Genomic DNA, 17780 nt, shown 5'->3' on the forward strand with positions numbered 1-17780 from the left:
CAAGTATGACTATCCGCTAATATGACTAACTCGAGGTACAGAGTCCCATGGTAGATTTACAATGCCACCTGCTGGTCAGAGGTCGTTTACATAATTAAAATATCTTTACTATTGTCACAAGTAGGCTTACATTAACACTGCAATGAAAGTACTGTGAAAATCCCCTAGTCACCACACTCCGGCACCTGTTCGGGTACACAGAGGGAGAATTCAGAATGTCCAATTCACTTAACAAGCACGTCTTTCGGGATTTGAGGGAGGAAACCGGGGCACCCGGAGGAAACCCACGCAGACACGGGGAGAATGTGCAGACTCCGCTGTGGCAGTGGCCTAATCCGGGAATCAAACTTGGGACCCTGGAGCCGTGAAGCAACAGTGCTAACCACTGTGCTGTGCAAAACACTGTGCAATTATATACAAGATTGCTTGTGCATATCATTACATCCCCTTTCCTTCGGAAATGTAACTATTTACATGCATGATTTTGTTTTACAATACAATATGATATGCATAATTCTTTAGAACATTTAACTATTGACAGTTCATCACAAATTCAGTCTCTCAGATTTACGTCTTTGCCTTGTTGATCTCCTGAGAAGTGTTTGAACTTGTGGCCGTGTTTCATTTTCATTTGTTGGTGCAATTGTTTCTTGTCGTTCTTCTTGAAGTTTGTGCATTCTTACTTTGCGTTGGATCTGTGTGCTAAAATGTATCTTTTTCAACTGTCTTTGGATTTCATAAAAGGTTGCTGAACCCTCAGCAGAGCTCTTCTGTTTAAAGGCTCCTGTCATCACTGATGATCAGATATGAATGAGGACCTGCCTGTTGCAGTACCCTTGCATACTGTAACCATCCGTTCCCAATTGGATCTTCTAGCCTTACTGTGTCATCTGTTTGTAATGGCGGAAGCCTTCTTGTAGATTTGTCATCAAATCTCCTTTGCCTCCTTTATTGAAAGATCGGTTTCCTTTCTAACCTTCGAGTAACTGATTCTTCCGACAGCATGAACTGAAGCTTCCTACACTGTTGTGCAGTTTCTTAACTTCCTGCATTGTGTGCAGTTGTTCACCTTCCTATACTATGTACAGTTTTTTACCATTACTTGAATATCTTGGTTGATGCCCGGCTAATAAACTGTATCCCTGGCTCGTCTCTTGAACTTTTCCCATTCCCAAATGCCCTTCATGGATTTTTTGAAGAATCAGCCACCTTAATGATTGTGGAGTTATTGTCGAAGCAAAAACCCATTTGCATCACTTAATTCTGCCCTAAATTTATAACAGCTGGAGCAGGAACCTTTCGGCCATCTCTCGTGGACAAATGTTATCACCTTTTGGTTGTTTCTTCCTTTATCAATCTTGATTTGTCATCAGATACCGGAAGCGACTCAGTGACAAGATTCACATGAACCTGAACATCCTCATCCATCTGGTTTATCTCTTTCATGCCTGTGGCTCGAGATAATGCGTCAGCGGAGATGAGTTGCTTGCCTGGCATGTAGATTAGATCAAAATCATATCTTCGTAGCTTCATCATCACGCGCTGAATCCTGGGGGACATCTCGTTCAGATTTTTAAAAAACTATTGCGACCAGTGGTCTGTGGTTAGTTCCACTATAAATAGTCATATACATAGGCGTGGAACTTAGTAAGATCATTAATTAAACCTAAGCATTCATTTTCAATTTGAGCATAATGTCACTCTGTATTCGACATTGACCTGGAAGCATAAGCAATTGGAAGCCAATTTTGTTCATTGTCTTGTCGCAAGAAAACTGCTCCCAAACCATCTTTCGATGCAGCTGTCGCTATCTTCGTAGGGTCAAAAAATGTCAGCAGTGTGGCCGTCGTCAATGCTTCTTGTAATGCTTGCCGTTCCTGTTCATGTCTAGTTGTCCATTGGAATATCATATCTTTCTTGATTGTTTCTTGAGGTGATTCTCTGAGGTGTGTAATTTTTGCTGCGAGATTAGGAATAAATTTTCCAACAAAGTTGATCATTCCTAACATTCTAAATATACGTTTTTTTATCATTGGGCCATGGCATATTCAAGATTGCCGTTATTTTTTCTTGATCAGGTTGTATACCTTTTGCAGAAAACTTTTCTCCCAAGAAAGTGATATTGTCAACACCAAATTAACATTTGGCTTTATTCAACTTTAAGCCATTCTTTTTAATGTTCTTCAGCACTTTTGAGAAACCTGACATGTTCTTCTCGTGTTGCTCCCCAGACAATTATGTCATCAACATCCCTAAACTCTGACTCCTGGAATGCCTTCAACGATGTGCTCCATTGCCCGATGGAAAATCCCTGATGCAGAAATGACACTAAATGGCAACCTTAAGAAACAATATCCGATCGCTTCTATGCCTTTTGGCTAAGATCAAGTGTAGTATCTGCTTGGCCTTTTGGCTCAGATCTGGTATGTCTCTCTTGTGGGGACCATGAATCAGATTCAATTTGAATTTGAATCGGTTTTTGGCGCAGGCAAGGAACTGGATTAGGAGTTCGCCCCTGTCCACTCTCAGAGCCCTGGCTTAGTAACTGTGGAAAAGTAATTAAAAAAAAGAAACAATATCTGCCGAATGGAGTGCGGAAGTACACAGCTTTGTGCTTTCTTTGTCTAACTTGAGCTGCCATAAAAGCATAAAGCATCTAGCTTACTAAAACATGTTGCTCCTGACATCTCACGCGATTTCTACCCTCTTCAGTATTGGATAATGTTCTCTTTTAATGTTGAGGTTCATATCTTTGGGGTCCATACAGATTTGCCAGTTGTTATATCTGTTCTCGATGCAGACCATAGAGTTTACCCAATCTGTAGGTTCCTCTAGGTGTTTGATTACTCCTGAAGCTGTCGTCCTTCCTAGCTCGTCCTTCAATCTGTCTTTCAATGGAGCTGGTACATGTCTTGGTGCGTGTATTACTGGTTGCACATTCTCTTTTAACTGGATATGATATAGAACATAGAACAGTACAGCACAGAACAGGCCCTTCGGCCCTCAATGTTGTGCCGAGCCATGATCACCCTACTCAAACCCACGTATCCACCCTATACCCGTAACCCAACAACCCCCCCCAACCTTACTTTTATTAGGACACTACGGGCAATTTAGCATGGCCAATCCACCTAACCCGCACATCTTTGGACTGTGGGAGGAAACCGGAGCACCCGGAGGAAACCCACGCACACAGGGGGAGGACGTGCAGACTCCACACAGACAGTGACCCCGCCGGGAATCGAACCTGGGACCCTGGAGCTGTGAAGCATTTATGCTAACCACCATGCTACCCTGCTGCCCGTGTGAAAGGTAAAGTGCCAAAGCCTTGAAATATCCCAGGAAATTCCTTTAACATGGAATCTACTGGGGCACGTTGTCTGGTTACAGTAAAGTCTGCACTGTAAACTCGCTTAACTTGCTCAAGTGCTTCACACACTTCTATTCCTAGTAGAGACCAACATTCCAACTCCACAATGGAAATTTTTACTGTGTGAACTTTGTTCTTCAGTTACATAGAACATAGAGTGGAGAAGGAGGCCATTCGGCCCATCGAGTCTGAACCGATCCACTTAAGCCCACACTTCCACCTATCTCTGTAACCCAATAACCCCTCCTAACCTTTTTTGGTCACTAAGGGCAATTTATCATGGCCAATCCACCTAACCGGCACGTCTTTGGACTGTGGGAGGAAACCAGAGCACCTGGAGGAAACCCACGCAGACGAGGGGAGAACGTGCAGACTCCGCAGAGACAGTGACCCAGTGGGGAATCAAACCTGGGACTCTGGCGCTGTGAAGCCACAGTGCTAATCACTTGTGCAACCGTGTTACATCGAGCTCGCATGCTCCTAGCGTAGTAATTTCATTTCCATTGTAGTCTTTCAGTGGTACTATCTTATTTTACACTTTCAGTTTAATTCTTAGCTCTTTTAAATCTGACAAACTGACAATGTTGGCCCTCGCTCCCATGCCGAGTTTGAAGTTAATTAATGTGTCATTAATCATTAATGGAACTGTACATTTGTCTTTTGGAGTTTCTGCATTTACTTTACTGTTGCTGCAAATAGTCCTTAAAACATTGTCATTTTGCATATCTGGAATATCCTCGTCCTCACCAGAAGTCATGTCGACGTAAAACGCTTTTCTACTGGTAAAGCTTCTACTGGTAAAGCAAAATGATCTTTGCTTTTACATTTGGAGCATATCTTTCCAAACACTGGACACAGTTGTGGCAAATGTAGCTTGCCGCATAGCTTACATGAAATGGAGGATTCAGTCAGTCGCTTAAAATGACCGCCGGTGCTGGGACCACTTTTCATACTTAAGTGCATCATTACACTAATAGCGGTGTCTGCCATTTTCTTTTAAAAGCCTTTTGCATACCTTGTCGTTACAAATCCTGAACACGATCTGATCGCGGATCATCAATGATTGTAGGGGAGCAAAATTACACGACTGCGCCTTCAATCACAAATCGATCAGAAAACTATCAAACAATCTGCCTGCCTTCTGGGTGCGCATGCAAAGTATGTCGCGATCAAACGTCTAATTTTGTTTTGGAGTGCAATGCCGATTAAATTGCTTTACAACTTCCTCAAAGTTCTTGCTATCTGCCTCATTATCGAAATTGAACGCATTAGATATGTATATCGCTTGTGAACCTGATATGGTGAGCAGCAAAACTATGCGTCACTCATCAGGCTGTGCCTGCAGACCAAGGACTGCAACATGAATTGCTTTTTGAATACACGTCAATTCTCATCCACATTACCAGTGACTCAAAGTTGGTGTGGTGCCTTCAGACTTCCCACCCTGGACTTCGAAGTCTGTCAGTGAGTTGAGTACTAGTCATCAGTAGCTCACAAGGCGAGTAGAAGATGTGTTTCTTTTTTTAACCTTCTTCGTCTTCAGAGTTACCTTTACTTGTTTGAATCTTCAAAGAAGCTTAGTAGATCTTCTCTCCTGGTACCATGTTACGTTCTGGTGGTTGGCCGGTATGAATGATGCACAGGAGAACATTGAGTTCTTGACTAGTTAAAGTATTTTATTATAAAATAAATGTGTGGTAAAGATAACTATAAGAAATATATTGCAAACTACTAATACTGATAAATTATCCTAGAGCTACTGCAAGTATGACTATCCACGAACACAACCAACTCTCAAATCCTCGAGGTAGAGTCAAATGATAGATTCACACTGCCACCTGCTGGTTGGAGATCGTTTACATCATTATATACATGATTGCTAATGCATATCATCACACACACCACAGTGGTTCAAGGCGGAAGCTCAAGCGCAATTAGGGATCAGCAATAAACTTTGGCCTTGCAAGTGACAATCAAACCCCACAAATTAATTTTAAAAACTTACTTTAAATGCTCATGTTATACATTTAAATCAGTTATATTGTTTCTGCTAAATCCCCCATTCCCACTCTAAGATTATGGTGGCCCTTGTAAACTAAATTAATAAGCAGAGGTTACGAGTTCAAGGTGTTGGTAAACTTGCTATGATTATTTCTATTGGAGTGATTATAGTTATTATTAAATATATATTTATTTTATAATTTACAGAAATAAAAGTAAAATTGGCTAATTTCAAAATGTACATCAACTAACACATTTACAAAATATGATTAGAAACCAGTCAGTTTCTGAACGCTAATTCAGCCTTAACCCAGATTATAGCTAATCTCTACATTCACTCCATCAATCTGCGATTGCTCCACATGCATGTTATGCTACAAAAATCTATTGATGTCAGTCTTAAAAGCTTCAAATGTCTTAACTCCACAGTACTTCCAAATTTTGATCCTGAATGGCCCAGCTCTAATTTTATGCTTCCTCGTTCTTGATTGCCCTACTAAAGGAAATAGTTTCTCTGCATTAATTCTACCAAATACTTTAACATTTTTAACACCTCAATCGTATAATCCCTCAATATAGGGTATACAAACCAAGTTTATCCAACCTTTCCTCATAATTTAACATTCTTAAGACGTGGCTTCATTCTGGTGAATCTGTGCCGAACCTACTACAAGGCAAATATATCCTTTCCAAAATTGAATACAGTACTCCACATGAGGTTCATTGAGGCTCTATTGTAGCCACCTGAGTTGGCCACTTTCCAAGTTAAAATGGAGAAACACAGCAGGGAAAATTGGACAATCCCAGAGAAACAAGCAGTTTGCCGACTTTTCCTGTGTATTCTGCCTGCAAAGAAAGCAGACAGCACTGAAACCAGCAGACATGCATATTAATGAGCGATTCCCAGGCACAATAGTAACAATCAAAGGTGATCGTAGAAAAGCTAGACTCCTCGGCGCCAACAGGGGTCCAAGACAAAAGAAGCAAACAGGCACCCAAGGACCGCCCAGCGATCGGGAAACAGCCCTAGTATTGGGAAATTCAAACCAATCGATTGGTATGGGATCCAATCGATTGGAAGTAAGCTTGGGGTCCGCCCAAAAGGGCGCGAAGCCCCCGAGGACTATAAGATAGAGCCCCGAAGGTCAGTTCGCTCTCTTAGCCGGCCCTCCCAGCAGAACATCTTAGCAGCTCTCGAAGAACTTGACCATAAGAAGGAGAGGCCTGGCCAACTGCTGCACCATCAACTAAGTGTCCAGTCAACGCACACTACGAGATAGATGCTCCTGACCCCTTAGTCCGTACTAGCTGGAAGCCTGCAGACTCGAAATCGAGCAAGAGGCCATTGTTCCCTGACCCAGCGGGTTCCCTTATCCAGATAAGTATTGGCCTGTTAGTGGTAGGAATAGCCTAGTCTTTTAGTATTGTATGCATGAGTAGCGATTAACTGTGTATAAATAAACTTGTTTTGATTTGAACCTTACTAATTGGTGTGTTGAGTCATTGATCTCAACTTGATGAACCTCGTGGTGGTATCATAAGGATACCTGGCGACTCTAGAGCTAAGTAATAAAGCAGAGCCAATTGAGTGTAAAGCGCACTCACCAGAACGAGCAACACTATACAGATGACGCATAACCTCCTCCACTTTGTATTTCACCCTCCTCGAGGTAAAGGCCAATGTTCTATTAGACCTTTATTACATTTTCTATCCGTCTTACTAGCTTTCAATTATTTGTGTACTTGAACAAGTTGTTTTTGCTCCTTTACAGCTCATGGTTTTCCCCACATAATTTTTAACATAAGAAATGTATTTTATTACAAACATGTAGCAAAACAGGCTCCAACAAATAAGTACCCCGGGAAACATACTTCCCAGCAATCGACTATACAGTCTGTACAAATGTTTTCCCCTTTTTCAACCCCACCCCTGCGATGAACAGCTCCTCAAACACGGCCACAACATCCCCCACCTTTTCTCAAACTCCCCTGCTGAGCCCCATAACTCATATTTTATCTTCTCCAACTGCAGGAAGTCATACAGGTCACCCAAACCAAGCTGCTACCCCCGGTGGCGATGCCGACCGCCACTCCAGCAAAATTTGTCGCAGTGCAATCAGAGAGGCGAAGGCCATGACATCGGCCTTCCTCCTCTCCACGAGCTCCGGCTTCTCTGAAACCCCAAATATCACCATCAAAGGATCCAGGTCCGCCTCCTCCTCCACTATCCTGGCCCAGAATCTTCCCCATTTTTCGTAACCCCAAAGCATGTGCGCGTGATTCGCTGACCCCCACCCACACCTCTTACATTCATCTGCTACCCCTGAAAGAACCCACTCATTCTCCCCCGAGTCATATGCACCCAGTGCACCACTATAACTGTATCAGACTCATTCTTGCAAAGGAGGAGGACCCGTTTACCCTACGCAGTGCCTCACTCCATACTCCCCGATTGATCTGACCTCCGAACTCCCCTTCGCATTTCTCCTTGATTTTCACCACCCGCTCGCTTCCCTACACCCCCAGCCACTTGCATATATCCCCAAACATATATATATATGATTTGGAGGAAAATAGAACTGGTCTGATTAGTGAGTTTGCGGATGACACAAAGGTTGGTTGAATTGTGGATAGTGATGAGGACTGTCAGAGGATACAGCAGGATTTGGATCGTTTGTACTTGGGCAGATGGAGTTTAGTCCGGACAAATATGAGGTAATGCATTTTGGAAGGTCTAACACAGGTAGGGAATATACAGTGAATGGTAGAGCCCTCAAGAGTATTGACAGTCAAAGTGATCTTGGTGTACAGGTCCACAGGTCACTGAAAGGGGCAACACAGGTGGAGAAGAGTCAAGAAAGCATACGGCATGCTTGCCTTCATTGGCCGGGGCATTGAGTATAAAAATTGGCAAGCCATGTTACAGCTGTAAAGACCTTAGTTTGGTTACTCTTGGAGTACAGTGTTCAATGCTGGTCGCCACACTACCAGAAGGATGTGGAGGCTTTAGAGAGAGTGCAGAAGAGATTTACCAGGATGTTGCCTGGTATGGAGGGCATTAGCTATGAGGAGAGGTTGAATAAACTTGGTTTGTTCTCACTGGAACGAAGGAGGTTAAGGGGCGACCTAATAGAGGTCTACAAAATTATGAGGGGCATAGACAGAGACTTTTTCCCAGGGTAGAGGGGTCAATTACTAGGGGGCAAAGTTTCGAAGAGATGTACAAGGTTAAGTTTTTTTACACAGAGGGTAGTGGGTGCCTGGAACTCGCTGCCGGATGAGGTGGTGGAAGCAGGATCGATAGTGACGTTTAAGGGGCAACTTCACAAATACATGAATAGGATGGGAATAGAGGGATACGGACCCCGGAAGTGTAGAAGATTTTAGTTTAGACGGGCAGCATGGTTGGCGCAGGCTTGGAGGGCCGGCGGGCCTGTTCCTGTGCTGTACTTTTCTTTGTTCTTTGTCCAAATCTTCCCTCCCCTTCCATATCTCGAACCAGCAGGCTCTCCAGCAGCGTGTATCCCAGCTACACCCTAATGTCCCTAACCTGAACTCGTTCCCCCTCAGCACACTCACACTTGGTGCCGCATACAGCAACCACATCCATGCCACAAATCTCAGCCCAACCCAAACCTCGAACAAGTACCACCACTCCACCCAATCAAATGCCTTCGCCGCGTCCATGGACACCACCACCTCCAGTACCAGAGCCCCTGACGGATTCATCACTACATTCAACAGCTGTCTTGTATTACTCGTGAGCTGCCTGCCCTTCACAAAGCCCGTTTGATCTTCTGCACCACCTCCGGGACACACTCCTCCATTCTCCCCACCAAGAACATACCCAACACTTTCACATTAGTGTTCAATAGTGATTATGGGCCTATACGACCCACGTTCCAACGGGTCCTTCCCCTTTTTTGGAATTAGCGTGATTACTGCCTGCATCATCGTCTCCAACAGCTCCCCTTCTCCTGCGTTTCATTAAACGCCCCCAACAGATATGATACCAGGTCCGTCACAAATTCCTTACAAAATTCCGCCGGGTACCCGTCCAGCCCCGAGGCCTTCCCTGACTTCATACCCCTGAGACTATCCAGCACCTTCCAGGGGCTCCTCCAATGCCTGCCTCTTTGCTTCCTCCATCTGGGGGAACTCCAGCTCGACCAGAAACCGCCCCATGGTTCTCCCCGGGTCCACCTCGTACAGTCCCTGGTAGTACTCCCTAAATGCCTCATTTATCTTCCCCAGCTCCAACACCACATCTCCAGCCCCAGTCTGTATATTCAATATTTCCGTGGATGCGGCTGGTGCGCCAGCATGCGGCTCACCTTCTCGTCATACTCATATTGCACCCCTCTTGCCCTACGCAGTTGCCCTACTGCCCCCCCATTGTCAACTTGTCAAACTGCCCCTGCAAAGTTTTCCTCCCCGCCAATCCCTCCATGGCGAGCATCCTCGAATATCCGCTGTCCACCTCCACTATTTCACCAAGTAAAAATGTCTCCAATTTATCTTTCTTGGGATCAAGGTGGATAACATTACATATGTCCACAATGAACTCCATCTGCCATAGTTTTGTCCACTAATTAGGATTTGCATCGGCAGCATGGTGGCACAGTGGTTAGCACTGCTGTCTCACGGCACCGAAGACCCAGGTTTGATCATGGCCCCAGGTCACGGTCCGTGTGGAGTTTGCACATTACCCCTGTACTTGTGTGGGTCTCACCTCACAAAAAGATGTGAAACGTAGGTGAATTGGCCATTCTAAATTTCCCCTTAATTGGAAAAAAAAGAATTGGGTACTCTATATTAAAAAAAAAATTAGGATTTTCATCAAGGACGTTGCTTTGCATTACTGGTGACTTAAGTTGTCCAATATAAAATATTACTTTTATATTTATGAAACCATTTTATTGTTCGATAAAAGTTATTGGAGTAACAGAAATGTAGCTCTGCAACCTCAAGCAGATTAACGCTCCCAAAACTGATCTTGTTCCAAGATCATTTTTGTTAATTGGATGAACGTGCAGAAATACATACTTCAAATACTTTTAAAATTGTGCTTCTAGCACTACTGTGTCATCACAGAATATTTCATAACAGGATGACATTTAGCCTCGACAGAAATAATGTAGAAACTTGTAACAGCCTATTGTGATGGTTCACTGAAAATTATCCCATTTCCCCACAGTGCCGCCTTTTCTTTTCAAGTACACATCCAATGCACTTTGAAAGTTATTACTGAATCAACTTCAACTGCCCTTGCAGTCAGTGCATTTCCTAACAGCTAACATCCTAACAGCTTGCTGTGCAAATAGACTCTTCCTACTTGTTCTTTTGCCAATTATTTTAAACGTATTCTCTGATTACTGACTCACTCACCAACAGAAAGTTTTTCCTGGTTTACTTGATTGAAAACCTACATGATTTTAAACACTTCTAATGAACATCTCCCTAAGCTGCTCTATTCTTCAGAGAACAATGTCTTCTGAACCTTCTTCAAAGCTTAATGCTGATTATCACATTTAACTGCCATTTCAAAAGGTTTAATATAACGACCCTGTGCATATTCTAGACTTCTATTCGTAAAGCCAAGAATCACATATGCTTTGATAGCAGCTTGAACTGCCACTCCCCATCTCACTCTGTTCTTGAACTCCCTTTTAAAATTGTCCCATTAATTTATATTGTCTCTCATTTTCCATCCCAAAATCATCACTGCACAATGCTTTGAGTGATCATCTGCTGTGTCTTCCCACTTTCATTAGTCAGTCTGCTTCCTCTTGAAGTTTGTTGCAATCCTCCTCACTGTCCACTCGTTTTACATGAATTGTCTCATCTACAAATTTTGAAATTGCGTCCCTAATTCCAAGACTGTCAAAAAGAGCAATGATTTTAACACCAGCTTGCTCGAAAACAATTACACACTACCACTTTTACTCGATTGTATATCCATGCTGCCCCGATCCCTTTAAACCTATGGGCTTCAATTTTACTGCCAAGTTTATTATGGGTACATGAATCATGTATAGAATGGTAAATAGCTAGAGGAAACGATAGTTGAAGTAGCTTTCCACCTTGGTAGTGTCCCACCTTGCACACGCAATGTTTACGAGTCCATCAAAATTCTGCTGCCCCATAGCCTAACTCGCACAAAGTGCCATTCATCCATCACCCTTGTGTTTTATGATCGTTGCCAGCAATGTTTTGATTTTAAAATTCTCATTTACCTCCAGAGATACAGCTCTGCTCCATTTCCGGTATTTATTGTTTCACCATTGGAAGGCATGCCTTCAGCTGCCATGGTCCAAAGCTCTGCAATTTGCCTCCTAACTCTACATGTCCTTCCATCCCTCTTTTCCCCTTTAAGATTCTCCTTAAAACTTACCTGTTTGACCCGGCTTTTGGTTAGTTTCCCCAAATATTTCAAGTTACTTGCTTTCAAAACTTTATGGAATAATGTCCCAGAAGTGCCTTGGAACAGTTTGCTATGTTATGTACTACATGTACATTTAGTTAACATTGCCATTGTTCAGGTACAATTCTTTTGACTAAGTCACAATTGCTTTAGCTGTCCACTAACAACCACATTCAAGTTCTACAGAGCTTTGCTCTCCTCTACCAAAACAGCTCATTACGTTTTGATGCTGCAAAGTATAGATACCATCAAGTTCATTTTATCAACTACCAGCCATCTCCTTAAAACCATCTTCTTTGTCACACCTTGTTGTGAAAATAGAGACAATCTGTTCAGCTTCCACATAGTTATAATCTCATAATTCCTGTCGAAGACATAAAGCATCCCCATTCGCCATGACAGGTAGGGTAGGAAACAGAACAAAAAGTGGGCAGGAAGGGAAGGTCTGGTATATCCCCCATGATCGCCTCCCTCCTGACACACCTGAACATCCCCTATGCTCCTTCCCCCAGAACGTACCTTTCCAACAATCGTAGGACTTAGCTCCAGAATGAGTGCTGTGTAACGCTGTGTCTAGCTGGGTTGGAGAGCTGTTGGCCATTTCACGCCGACTTTCAAGATGTCGAGTGCTAATTGTTCGTCATCCTTAAAATTTTACGCTATATTTTAGACCTACTGTTATATCTTCCACAACATTCACACTGAACTCCTGATCACTAACCTTCCCTTCCTGACCCAATTTGATCTAATTTTTGAAAGGTCTACCTCTATTCTGTAGTAAATCTTCGTTCAATAGAATTCTAAATTAGTTATTAGGTTTTGGAAGCTATTTATTTAGCATAGGAAGTTATTTCAAAATTGAATTTTATTCCTAGGAGTGGTGTCATTAAGTAGACTTTAGGTACATATAAATTTGGATAGATTTTGGTAACACTGTACTTAAACAGAGAGGTGCTATGTGCTGCACACTGATCCACAGTTACTAATCTACTTATCAAAGCAACAATGAAAATTTTCTTTAATTTTGCTTGGCTGCTGCTAATATAACAGTTACTGCTCAAATCCTAAAACAATAAATGACCCATCAATTTAAGAGAGATGCTTCAGGATGGATCATCGATACTGCTCCGCAGGAAAACATACACACAGTCATCATTGTGATTTGACTGCTCATTTTAGATAACAAAGGATCCACCTACAGATCTGGATAGGTCATAGAATCCCTACAGTGCAGAAGGAGGCCATTCTGCCCATTGTGTCTGCACTGATGCTTTGACAAGAGTACCCCACCTAGGTCAGGCTCCCACTGTATCCCCATAACTCAGTAACCCACCTAACTTTTTGGATCTAAGGGGCAATTTATCATGGCCAATTCACCCACCTGCACATCTTTAGACTGTGGAAGGAAACCAGAGAACCCGGAGGAAACCCACGCAGACTAGGGAAGAATGTGCAAACTCCACACAGACAGTCACCCAAGGTGGAATTTAACCCCGTTCCCTGGCACTGGAGGCAGCAATGCTAACCACTATGCCACTGTTTGGTTCAGTTATATCAGATCCAGTTAACAAGTATCAGTTTTCTTCCCTATTCATATTATTTCCTAGTTGGTATATAAATCTAAATTAATAAGATATAGTGCTCTTATTTCACATTCCTTCAGGGTTTAATTTCATTTTATAATGCAAATGGTTTCCTCTTCTGCATTTCCTCTCTCTTTTTACAAGTTAAAAATTCTTAGGCCTACAATATAGCAGAAAACGTTTTCAGCAGTCCAACTTAAAGTAAAGGTGCTTAAAGTAAAGCAATGATTAAAGAAAGCTAATCTAAAGAGTGAGCATGACTGTATATACCAAAATGTTCATCACGCTATCACCTTTAATCCTTAGCAGTATGTCTGCATCACACTTAACCAATTGAATTAGAACCAGGTTACCGGTATTTCCATTATGGAATATTTATTGTAAAACATAATTTTAAAAAATTTCCCCATAAATTTAATTTAACAATATTATGGAAAATATACTTCAATGAAGAAACACTTAAATGTGCAGAGGACAAAGCCAAATTATCAAGGTCATTTTAAGAGATGAGAGAGAGAGAGAGAGAGAGAGAGAGAGAGAGAGGCAGATGGGGGGGACACATGTACATATCTGTGTTGCTGCAGTGCATTCTCATGATCCTCTTAATTGATATAAAATCACAATTCTCCTTACCTGCCCACTCCCTGTAGTACCCATGCTAGCTTCTGGTGTTTCCTGACAATCACTCGGTCGTTCTGCATCATGTGACACTGTTTGTTCATGTTTAGTTTGCGTTGGCTTCTGTTTAAAGAATAACCGTAGCATTATATTTAAAACATAAAAGAGTGAGAATTTTTTTAACCTTCCTTGTTTCCATGCTGCATCTCTGCAATAGAACTGTGATTGCTGCTTTACTCTGGAGCCTCTGCGCTAAGAGCAGCAAACACCACCTCAGTGACATGACTTGATGAAAGTACTGCACGTCCAGAGGTCTAGCAGTGTATCACAATACCCAGACACAAAGGAGGCGCTCAGAAAGCTACAGTCTTTTTCTGACTGTGCTGTTAAAATGACAGGATATAAAAGGTCCTCTGGGGGATGAGAATGCCCAAGCAGTTCTGAGAGCCTTTGGTCACATGACAAGCATCCTGAAAATGTCTCACCAATAAGACCCACTGAATAGCTCACTGAATATAATAAAATACAAAATAGCCTCAGGACAGACAGAAAAATTCTTCCTATTTAGTGCACTCATTTTGTACAGTTTACCGTTAAAAATAAGTGTTCTTAAGATTTTCTTTCGAAGAAGCTGTCTATTAGGAGGAATACTTATGTCTAACATATCAAAAGTGCTATAAATTAAAATGAAAAACATATTCAATATCGCAATGAAAATCATGCACTACTGATTATGGTTTAGTGGGAACAGCCTCATCTGATTCATATGTACCACTTCAGAGACTTGAGTACATAGCCTTAGGTTTACATTCTAGTGGAGTACCAAGAGATTAACATGTCCGGGGAACTGTTCATCGAATGTGACATTAAACTCTGGCCCGAAAGCTCTGTCATGTAGATGACAAAGATGACAACAGTGCCCACAACTCAAATGTACTTCACTGGTTGCAACAGGTGCTATATAAATGCAACTCTTATTCTATTGAGTCTGAAATAATTTTGAATATTTAATAGACGATTTAATAGGTGGTTTAGCTCACTGGGCTAAATCGCTGGCTTTTAAAGCAGACCAAGCAGGTCAGCAGCACGGTTCGTTTCCCGTACCAGCCTCCCCGGACAGGCGTCGGAATGTGGCGACTAGGGGCTTTTCACAGTAACTTCGTTGAAGTCTACTCGTGACAATAAGCGATTTTCATTCATTTCAGTTAACATGCTTTTAAACATCACGAAGGTTCATCTGGTTATACTTGTAACTTTTCCATATCAAAGACACAATTAGAACAATTACTTTGTTACCTACTGTGGCTGAACTATGTTCTCAATCTTAGTCTTATTTTGGAACCAGCATCATTGCAGAAAATTTATCAGCAAGATTCTTTTGCTTGGGGGTGCTGAATTATAATGGGGCGTGTGCGTTCAGACATAGGGATCTAGCTATGGGCATACGGAAGCTGGGAAAGTGAAGTTATGCACGCTACACAGCTGCACTCAAGTTTTCCTTGATCTTTTACATTGGGTGTTTCATTTACCCCTGATAAAGAATTTCTAAACATAAATACGGATTTCTTTTTACCAGATACAGATTATTTCCCAAATTATTTTTAGTGTGCCTACTCTCTGAATGAATTAGATAATGTACTGTACTTGCTTAAAAAATAAATGTATAATTCATAAAGATGACTAATGTAAGTAATTCTGAACATTCATATTTAATAAAACACAATGCTAAGAGAGTTGTAATGTGCCGTCCAAATTTCTCTCCATCTTTCTTATCCTGAAGATTGTGTTTCCGACTGAACTTCATTTGAAATGAAATGAAAACGAAAATCGCTTTTGTCACAATTAGGTTTCAAATGAAGTTACTGTGAAAAGCCACATTCCGCGGAGCGCCTGTGCAGGGAGGCTGGTACTGGAATTGAACCTGCGCTGCTGGCCTTGGTCTGCTTTACAAGCCAGCTATTTAGCCCACTGTGCTAAACCAGCCCCACTGTTCGAAACTAGCATTTCCATAAGTACCTGCAGCTCCTCGATACCTAGTTGAAAGGACCATGGTTCACGTGTAACCTTGGACTGTGAATCTTCTCAGGTTATTTGATTGCGCAAACCTTAAAGATTAATCCAATCCTGTCCTTACCCAGGATTTGTAAATGTGCACTGTGGCAATTTGGGGGAGGCTCACCAGAAACTATACTGAAGCCCTATTATTTTCTCCATGTCCCCCACTATAGTATAAATCCGACTCCATTTCCAGTTCTTTCTAGCTTTGACAAAGAGTCATCCAGACTCGAAACGTTAGCTCCGATCTCTCTCCACAGATGCTGTCAAACATGCTAAGGTAGTCCAGTATTTTCTGTTTTTGTTTCAGATTTCAGTATTAGCTGTAATGTATTTTTACCCTATTATTTTCTGTTCTTTACTGATCACAATATTGTCAGCTTGTTAGCATTTTTAAAATATTGACATCGGAGAAACTAAAATGCATTTCACCAAGTTCTACATAGGGGCTACAAGTTAAAACTCAAGTTGGTGCGGAGAAAGGTAATCCATGGAAGTGATTAGGAAATTGTTAAATTACATAACTCAGCTGTCATCCAGTATTTCAACAGCATCTCTGAACAACAAAAATTAACTGTGCTCCTTCTGAAATGCACAAAATATTTTGGGTACGATTGAATGGAAAAGTTTCTAAGTGTAGTAGCGAGCGAAAACTGCCACAATATTCCCGACGCTTGACCCGGCGAGGCTGTCACCGGTATTAAACGTTAATTGGACCACTTAACTAGGTCCCATGGGCTTCATAGCGCAAATGATGGTCCCGATTGATTCACCAGGACCGCGCCTGCCAGCTCCCTGCTAACAAGGGTTCAACAGCACTTAAACCAATCCTGCAGAGCAAACACCACACAGCTTGAAGCCATGCCACCAAGGAGACCAGTCCCACGATTCAGGGCCCAAGTTGTTGGATGTGGTTGAGGCCAGACAAAATTCCCAGTTTCCCCAAGGGGTTTGGAGGGTCAGCCATAGGGCAGCGACCGTCAGCTCGGGGAGCGTCACCAGGAGGACTTGCACCCATTGCCTAATGATGCCCCCTGTGTATCCCGACAGGAGAAGTTGGCCCATAAGAAACGTGAGAGCCCAGACGGGCAGTGGGGTGCCAGATATCAGAGTCCTCACCCCCCACGGGGAATAGGCCCAGGAGGTCGTAGGGGTGGCCAAGAACAGATTGGTCACTGATGTAGAAGTTGGCGTACTTCGCAGAGGTGAGGATCCACCATCCCGCACCCCGATGACCTGCTGTCACTGTCTTACAGACTGACCCATCCCTCCCACTGATTTGTGGTGATATACATCACTGTAGATACACAAGGCGTTAATGTAAGTACACGTAGACTAGCTAGACACTAGAGGGAGCACCAGAGACATGACACACAGACACTCAACCAATAGGTCAGTAAGATAGGACACAACCAATGGGCATTCACGATACACACAGAGGCGACACTACCACAGGGGGGCATTACACTAATCCATATATAAAGGACACAGCACACATGATCTTCCTCTTTCCAGTGGAGACACTCAGTGTGTACAGACACAGGGTTGATTCAACATCACACCCACCACGTGGATAGTAGCAGACTGGTTCGCCAGTCTGAGTAGCTATAGAAGGATTAACAGTAGAGGCGAACCAGAGTAGGAGAATTGTAAATAGTTTAATAAATGTGTTGAAGTTATCTCCACGTCTGAACCTTCCTTTGTCAGAGTGAACATCAAGGAAGCAGCT

General features: G+C 42.5%; 1 protein-coding gene and 1 non-coding gene across 20 annotated transcripts in view; one reads left to right on the top strand and one right to left on the bottom strand.

Moving 5' to 3' along the window:
- apc (APC regulator of WNT signaling pathway) overlaps positions 1 to 17780 on the bottom strand; it is a 263910-nt gene that overhangs the window by 39826 nt on the left and 206304 nt on the right. For all 19 annotated transcript variants that reach the window (XM_038805088.1, XM_038805089.1, XM_038805090.1 and 16 more), the window contains one exon: positions 14012 to 14119. In XM_038805088.1, the coding sequence (XP_038661016.1) occupies positions 14012 to 14119 (108 nt within the window). The remainder of the gene's footprint in view (positions 1 to 14011; positions 14120 to 17780) is intronic.
- Positions 2359 to 2547, top strand: LOC119970817. The gene has a single exon (XR_005461683.1). It is a non-coding gene; the product is annotated as a U2 spliceosomal RNA (small nuclear RNA).

This window comes from Scyliorhinus canicula, chromosome 8 (genome assembly GCF_902713615.1).
Source record: "Scyliorhinus canicula chromosome 8, sScyCan1.1, whole genome shotgun sequence".
NCBI classification, from domain to species: domain Eukaryota; kingdom Metazoa; phylum Chordata; class Chondrichthyes; order Carcharhiniformes; family Scyliorhinidae; genus Scyliorhinus; species Scyliorhinus canicula.